The sequence below is a fragment of the Myotis brandtii genome, unplaced genomic scaffold, assembly GCF_000412655.1.
Source record: "Myotis brandtii unplaced genomic scaffold, ASM41265v1 scaffold4, whole genome shotgun sequence".
Lineage (NCBI taxonomy): Eukaryota > Metazoa > Chordata > Mammalia > Chiroptera > Vespertilionidae > Myotis > Myotis brandtii.
The window spans coordinates 4583998-4592946 of NW_005365371.1; the positions used below are offsets into that span (position 1 = coordinate 4583998).

Consider the following 8949-nt stretch of genomic DNA (forward strand, 5'->3'; position numbering starts at 1 on the left):
CAGACTGCGAGAGGGCACAGGCCAGGCTGAGGGACCCTCCTGAGTGCACAAATTTTTGTGCACCGGGCCTCTAGTCCTATATAATGAAAGGGTAATATGCAAATTGACCCTAACAGCAGAATGACTGGGAATGACTGATCACTATGACACACACTGACCACCAGGGGGCAGACGCTCAATGCAGGAGATGGCCCCTGGTGGTCAGTGCGCTCCCACAGGGGGAGCTCTGCTCAGCCACAAGCCAGGCTGATGGTTGCCAGCACAGCAGTGGTGGCGGGAGCCTCTCCCGCCTCCTCAGCAGTGCTAAGGATGTCTGACTGCAGCTTAGGCCTACTCCCGCTGGCAAGTGGACATCCCCCAAGGTTCCCGGGCTGCCAGAGGTATGTCTGACTGCCAGCTTAGGCCCGATCCCTCATGGGATCGGGCCTAAGTCAGCAGGTGGACATCCCCCGAGGGGTCCCAGACTGCGAAAGGGCACAGGCCGGGCTGAGGCACAAATTTTTTTGCGCCAGCCTCTAGTGTGTGTGTGTGTATGTGTGTGTGTGTGTGTGTGTGTGTATACACACACACACACACACACACACACACATACACACACACGCACATACTGGTATATGAATAAGTGAATATACAGATATGAAGTTTGTGCTTCAAAGGATTTATGAAATGTGAAAAGACAATCCACAGGAGAAAATCTGTGCAATTATATATCTGATAAAGGACTTACATTTAGTATACAGAGCTCTTACAATTTACTAATAAAAGACTATAATCCAATTAAAAATGGGTAAAGAATCTGAATAGACATTTCTCCAAAGAAGATATAAAAATATCCAATAAGCACATGAAAAGATGCTCAACATTGGTCATTAAGTATATGAAAATCAAAGCTACAATGAGGTATCATTTCATACCCACTAGGAAGGCTATAATAAAGTCCAAAACATTGTTGATGAAGAATAATAAGATTGGTGATATGTGGAGAAACTGAAACCCTCATATAATGCTGGTGGGAATGTAAATGGTGAAACTGGTATGGAAGACAGGTGGTTCCTCAAAACCCTAAATATATAATTATCATATGATGCAGCAATTCCACCACTGGGAAATGAAAGCAGGGTCTCAAATTCAACACAAGAGCCATAACCGGTTTGGCTCAGTGAATAGAGCATCAGCCTGCGGACTGAAAGGTCCCAGGTTCGATTCTGGTCAAGGGCATGTACCTTAGTTGCGGACACATCCCCAGTAGGGGGTGTGCAGGAGGCAGCTGATCGATGTTTCTCTCTCATCGATGTTTTTAACTCTCTATCCCTCTCCCTCCCTCTCCCTCCCTCTCTGTAAAAAATAAAATATATTTTTAAAAAAATTCAAAACAAGAAAGAATAAACCAAATGTGGTATATACATATAATGGAATATTATTTAGCCACGAAAAGAAACAAAGTTCTGATATACTGTAAGATGGATGAACCCTGAAAACACTATTTGAGTCAAAGAAGCCAGGCACAAAGGCCACATACTATATGATTCTATTGATATGAATGGCCCAGAATAGACAAGTCCATAGGGACAGAAAGTAGATTAGTGGTTATCAGGGGCTGAGGGAAGAGCAGAGTGGGGAGTCATTGCTAATGAGTACAGGGTTTCTTTATAGGGTGGTAAAATGTTCTGGAATTAGAAAGTGGTGGTGATGGTACAATATTGGAATAACCTAAAAACCACTGAGTTATACACTTTAAAAAGGTAGATTTTGTGGTATGTGAATATCTCAACATATATTTTTTTAAGGTGAAAAGGTAGAAAAAGGTGATCTTTAGATAGAAATGCAAATTAAACCAATGAGTTAATACATTCTAAACATGTTAACAAAAGCTATAAAAGTTTATTAACACATTGTGCTTGTGACAATATGAAGCAAAAACGGGTACTTTTTGTTGAAGTATAAATGGAGAGAACTCTATGAAGTGCAATTTCTCAATAATGATCAAATCTAAAAATTGACATACTCTTTGAGCAATCTATGCATATGAGTATGTTCTGATTTTATACTCACATATATATACAAAATATCTATACAAAAATTATCAGAAGGGCATTGGTTTTACATGGTAAAAGTATAGAAATAACACATATATGTATGCATTTGCAGAGAATGTTTATAGAAGGATATAAATGATACTACTAACACTTCTGCCTTAGTCCAGGTGAACTGGAAGATTGGAAGCATGGGTGGAAGAAAGAATTACTTTTCACCAGATATCTTTTGGTATCTTTTAAATTTTGCACAATGTACATGCACTGCCTGTTCAATTAATTACTTAATTTAGGGAAGTGTAGTGACTATAGACAAGAAAAGTTATGGTTCTAAGGTAGCAGCCATAATTTTTCTTACTTTTATTCATCAATATATAGCTAGTATTAAGTGATCAAGGAATTAACAAAGGAATAACAAGTAAGTTTAAAACCATTTTGTAATACATTTTAAATTTCAGGATTAAATACCTGTTTCTTAAAAGCTTAAGGTTGTTTTACCCAAACAAAACACATGTTTTTTGCCTACAGAAGCAAGAGCTATAGAGAACACTGTGTTCTTTAAGAATGATAAAGTAGCACACTCTGGCAAATCTTGCTTGAGGAATTAGAATTTATCTTATTTATGTCCAGAAAAGGGTTAACATACCAGACCTACGGCTGCTATCTCTAGAGGGGTCTTAGCAGGTATTTGGGAAATTAATTTTGGGTGTGTTCACACCATTCCATAACTGAAAGGGTAATAATTTACTATGGCTAGAGTTTATAGAGACAATACATTTTATGCTGAATACCTGCTTTCCCGTTCTGGGAGCCTGGAAATTTGATATGTGCTGGACAGAGGGTGCCTAGGTGACCAACCTGCAATAAAAAACTTTGCACTGAGTCCACAATGAGTTTCCCAGGGCGGAAACACTTCACACATAGTGCTGTACTTTTATTGCTAGGGAAAAGAGTGCTCTGTGTGACACCTCATGGAGGAAGAAAGTATAAGGAAATCTAAACATGGGATCCTCTAGACCAGCGGTTCTCAACCTGTGGGTCTCGACCCCTTTGGCGGTCGAACGACCCTTTCACAGGGGTCACCTAAGACCATCTTGCATATCAGATATTTACATTACGATTCATAACAGTAGCAACATTACAGTTATGAAGTAGCAACAAAAATAATTTTATGGTTGGGTCACAACATGAGGAACTGTATTTAAAGGGCCAGAAGGTTGAGAACCACTGTTCTAGACATACTGTCTTATAACTTGACATGCAGAGCCCAACTTACTACATAGCTGTACTAAATCTTATGCTGAGTCTTGTGAATCAGTGAATCTCCCAAAATGAGTAGTGAGTGTTCTTGGAGACCCTCAACATACCTTGCTTAGCAAGAAAAATATTTTTTTAAATGCTATGTCATACAAACTGGAAATCATACAACTTTTGGCTGCTTAGTATGCTTATTTGCTTTTAATTTGTTGACATTTCCCCTAAAATGCATATGTATTTTCTTTGTTGATATTGTTTTCTCTGTTAATTATTTTATATTAATCTTTCAGTTGAAAGGGTTTTAAAAATAAAAAATATTTAATCACTGACTTAGCCCATAAGCAAAACATAAGTCAACAAAGAGAACAAGTGAAGAAGAAAGAAATGTGAAGAAAATATTGACAAATGTACAAACAAAATTCTGCTTAAGTACTCTACATCAATGTGAAAGATAATATTGACTAAAAAAAGTATAGAAGAGCATGTCTGTTTATTTTCAATATTATTTGAGGTTTTTCCCAAATCCCGATATCTGATACATCCATATTCATATGAATAGAAAAAAATAAAGCCAAATAGAATGTTTTAAAGTATAGCCTGAAATAAACTACAGTTCAAAAATAAGAGGAAAGGATTTTTACAGCTTATGAAATTATGTGTCATTTGATTTTAAAAACGCACAGGTACTACTTCTACTTAAACATCTCCAAAGACATTTTCCTTTGGGGTGAAAAATGTTAGATCAGATTCTGATGTTCTGGCTAATTATCTTTAAGGGAAACAGGGCTTTTTAACTAAGTAAATTTAGAGAAAAGTAGCAATCAATTTAAAGTTATATAGTTATAACTATTTTAATATATGAATACACACATAAACCTGGTTACTAAATATTTAGTTATTCAATTAAACTTCTAAAATGACTCTGAATGGCATTGTGTTAGTGACCACTGATCAGAAATAGCCTTTGGTGAAAGTTAATCATTTTAATTTAAAAATAAAACCATAAATTTCAACATTTCTGCTTTGCATAAGTATGAGGAAAAGAAACAACCAAAAAAGGACAGTATGGCTTCATTTACTTTCACAACTGTAGGTCAGTGATAGAATATTATAAGTAAACTATGTAAGAGAAAGTAATGCTGTCATCTTCATCTCTAAAGAAAACGGAACAGGGAAGCAGAATTATTTGATGTGGGGATGAGTTGGAACTTACATAAGTCGACGTTTCCAAACTATCTGTGTTGACCAGTACTGGAGGAGGATTTGCCTTAAAGAAAGAATTGTAATGTGTTAGCTTAACAGGAAAATTGAACACATTAAATATTAATGTTCACAAATGTTAGAAGCGTATGACAGATTTGCTATTTCTTCAATTATAGTTTTATATGAGCTTTGCATATGTTAAACAATGTACCCAGTTTCCAGCAACAAATGAAAATAGGTATAAGCGGTTAAAATAGATTTTCTTTTGGGAAATAAATTATTTCTGCTAAAACAGATAATTTCTTAAGGTTTGCAAACAAGTTCACCAGCCTCATCAAAAAACCCACAAGTATTCTTCAGTATAATAAACTATTCTCCCTGAATTGCTTAGAAGTCATTAGCTTTTCTGTTCTCAAGGATTCCATGAAGATTTCAATGACTTTATCACCCAGAAAGAAAAAAATTCTTTCCCACAATGAATTGTGTTTGAACATGAAAAAAAGTCTACCACACAAAGAAATCAATCACATACTTTTAGAAAACTGGAACCAGAATGGTAATGTAAAAGCCCCAGTTATTTTCAGCCCCAATTACTGCTTTCCAACTGTTATTCTAGACCACTCACACAACAATTACAAAACTTTTAAATCCAAACAACACACACACACACACACACACACACACACCACACCCACACACACACACACACAAAAGCAAATAGACAAAAACACCACAAACAAATAAAAAACAAGCAAAAAACAGAAATACATCTAATTAAGTTTGGATTGAAAAAGTTTGGTTTTCTGGTTAAGTTCAAAGTAATTATTATATGGGTGAAATGAAATTTAATGAATAAAGTGTAATTTATGCCAAATGAAAAACACATCAGAACATATCAGAAACATACCAGAAAACTGATGTGATTTCCCTCAAAATTACCATTCTTTTACACATATGGAAGTATAGAAGTAACAAATCAAATGACATTTTCATAGAAAAAAAAGATGACTATCTTTTTTTCCCAATATTATTTTTTATTTTGTTTTATTGCTTAACGTATTACAAAGAGTATTACATATGTCTTTTTTTTTTTCTCCCCTTGACCTTCCCCTGTCCTCCCCTTACCCCCCAGTCTCTTGTCTCCATTGGTTATGCTTATATGCATGCATACAAGTCCTTCAGTTGATCTCTTACCCCCCTCCCCACAACCCTCCCCGGAGTTCCTGCTGTAGTTTGACAGTCTGTTTGATGTTGCTCTGCCTCTGTATCTATTTGGCTCAGTGGATAGAGCGTCAGCCTGCGGACTGAAGGGTCCCAGGTTCGATTCCAGCCAAGGGCACATGCCTGGGTTGCAGGCTCGATCCCCAGTAGGGGGTGTGCAGGAGGCAGCTGATCAAGGATTCTCTCTCATCATTGATGTTTCTATCTCTCTCTCCCTCTCCCTTCCTCTCTGAAATCAATAAAGAAATATATTTAAAAAAAAAAAGATGACTATCCTTTAAACAACTGTTAGGAATGTTTATAAGTATTAATAGTTCTAATCTAATTAATAAAGAATTATACATAAAAGCTGTATGAAACAAGCATTATATACAAAATAACCATTTTCTTCCAAGTGTACGGGCTTTTCTAAAAAGTAAATATTCAGACTTCAAATGTTTTACATTATTGCAAGCAAAGTACTAAATATGGATGATCATATGATAAGATGCTTAAAGACAACACAGTCATAGATAAATAATTATAAAGTATGCATTTGGGGTACATGAAGCAACAGGTTTAAAATGTGTAGGGAATACTTTATCTATATATATATATATATAAAAGCCTAAGCAACCATTACGACCGAACGACTGAATGACTGGTTGACCAGTCGCCATGACACGTACTGACCACCAGGGGGAAGACGCTCAATGCAGGAGCTGCCCCCTGGTGGTCAGTGTGCTCCCACAGCCAACCTCCCATGGCGGGCCAACCTTCCTTGGTCCCTTCCTCCAGCTAGCCCACCTCCTGTGGTCCCTCCCTCCGGCCGGCTGGCAGGCCTCGATTGCTCCAACAGGGACTGTGTGAGACGGCCCTGATCAGCCCCGATCGCCGGCCAGGCCGAGGGACCCCATCTGTGCAGGAATTCATGCACTAGGCCTCTAGTTATATATATGTAAGCATGACATTAATTTTATGTGGATCCATACCTTTGAATATCATAGTCTGTCTTTGAATGATTCAGTGAAAACCAAATCTCATAAAGATACTATTTATAAGATTGCTGTTTAAGCAAAAATAGTCAATTTACAGACATGAGATTTTATGAATATTTGAAAATATTCATTTCTCAATGACCTATTGAGATACCTCAAATTAATAATATTTCACTTAATTAAAAAAACTAATAGTACAACTTTACCTCATTTTGTTTAAGCAATTACAGAAGAGGGCATGAAAGAACAAGGCTATTTAAAGTTACAAAAGAAGTTACATTCTTAAAAAATTATGGCAAGAAAGCCATTTGGTTCCCTCTGCCCATTTATTACAATGGGAAAGGTAGGAAATCAAATTTATACCAAAATTATTACAATGCTAGCTACTCATGAGCACCAACTCAGAAGATAACTTTTGATTCTAGTCATATAAAAAGACTATAAGATTTTGAAATATTTACAAAGAAACATGATATAAAGTGTTACATTTACTTCAAAATAAAACCATGAGAGGTTAGAAGTGGGAGGGGCTATAGATTATATAAAAGAATATACCAGTTGATGATTACTGTAGTTGGTGATAAGTATACAAGGGAGTTCACTATTCTACTCTCTCTACATTTGAGTATTTTGGAAAATTTTCATAATAAAAAGTAAAGCAAGAAAAACTACATTGAATCAAGCACTCAGCTATTTGTTGTTAATCCTCATACTGAGGATATTTTTTCCATTGATTTTTAGAGAGAGTGAAAGGGAAGAAGGGAGGAAGAGGGGGCGGGGGGCAGAGAGGCATCAATGTGAGATACATCAACTGTTTGCTTCCTACACACATTCCTACATAGGCTGGAGAGTGAACTGATAATCCAGGTATGTGCCCTTGACTGGGACTCGAACCTGCAACCCTTAAAGATGTTCTAAGAACTTAAAAGATAAGGTGAACAAAGACAAGAAAATGATGTATGAACAAAATGAAAACAAAAATCTATGAAAGAAAACATAAAGAGAAGTCAAAAGGAAATTCTGGAGCTGAAAAGTACAATAATTGAAATGAAAAATTCACTAGAGCAACTCAAAGATAGATTTGATTAGGCAGAAGAAAGAATCGGTGGATTTAAAATAATAAAAATTATGTCTGAGAACAGAAAGAAAACACTAAAGAAAAGCGACCAGCATTTAATAGGCCTGTGGGCCACTATTAAGCAGACCAACATACACATAGTGTGAGTCCCAGGAGAAGAGAGAGATCAAAGAGCAGAGAAAAAAATATGAAGAAATAATGGGCAAAACATTTCCAAATCTGATAATAGACCTGAATATAAACATCCAAGAAGCTCAACAAACTCAAGGTAGGATGAACTCAAAGAGATTCACACAAAGATACATTAAGTCAAACTTGGAATACAAAGACAATTTTGAAAGCAGCAAGGAAGAAGTAACTTGCAGACAAAAGATCCTCAATAAGATTATCAACAGCTTTCTCATTAGAAACTCTGAAGGTCAGAAGGCAGTGGGCTGATATATTCAGAGCTAAAAAAAAAAAAAAAAAAAAAAAGGCAACCAAGAACCCTATACAGTGGGGCCTTGACTTACGAGTGTCCCGACTAACGAGTTTTTCGAGATACGAGCCGTCTCTCTGCCGATTTTTTGCTTTGAGTTGCGAGCTAAAATTTGGGTTACAAGCCAGCTTCAGATACCCCACCGCTAGTTGGCGCAGCGAACGTCACAGTGAACACAACATCAGCCCAGCATCACGTGTCTCACTCGTTCACTTTAAACGGTTAGCTCTTAGTTGAAGCATCAGTGTTGTGCTCGCATTTGTGCTTGCAGTTATTTTGCAAAACTTCGTTTTTTCAACCATGGATCTGAAGAAACTAAGTGCGAAGGACAGTGCTGAGAAGAAGCGGATGATGTGCATTGAATTAAAGAAAGAAATTATCGAAAAACATGACCAAGGTGTGCGTGTAATCGACTTGGTGAAGCAGTACAAGCGTAGCACTTCTACGATCTGCACCATACTGAAGCAGAAGGAGTCGATACAGGCTACAACTCCAGCCAAGGGCGTTAAAATAATTTCTAAACAGCGGACAACTATCCATGAAAATATGAAGAAGCTGCTAATGGTGTGGTTAACGAGAAGAAGCTCGCAGGAGATACCGTGACGAAGGCTATAATCTGTGAGAAGGCACGAGCTATTTACGCTGATTTGCTGCAGCAGACCCCAGGCACTTCAATGGACGAGGCATCAGGCGAGCCGTTTA

At 37.1% G+C, this 8949-nt stretch overlaps 1 protein-coding gene across 19 annotated transcripts in view; it reads right to left on the reverse strand.

Moving 5' to 3' along the window:
* DLG1 (discs, large homolog 1 (Drosophila)) overlaps window positions 1–8949 on the reverse strand; it is a 294073-nt gene that overhangs the window by 135343 nt on the left and 149781 nt on the right. For all 19 annotated transcript variants that reach the window (XM_014545303.1, XM_014545309.1, XM_005873176.2 and 16 more), the window contains one exon: window positions 4504–4557. In XM_014545303.1, the coding sequence (XP_014400789.1) occupies window positions 4504–4557 (54 nt within the window). The remainder of the gene's footprint in view (window positions 1–4503; window positions 4558–8949) is intronic.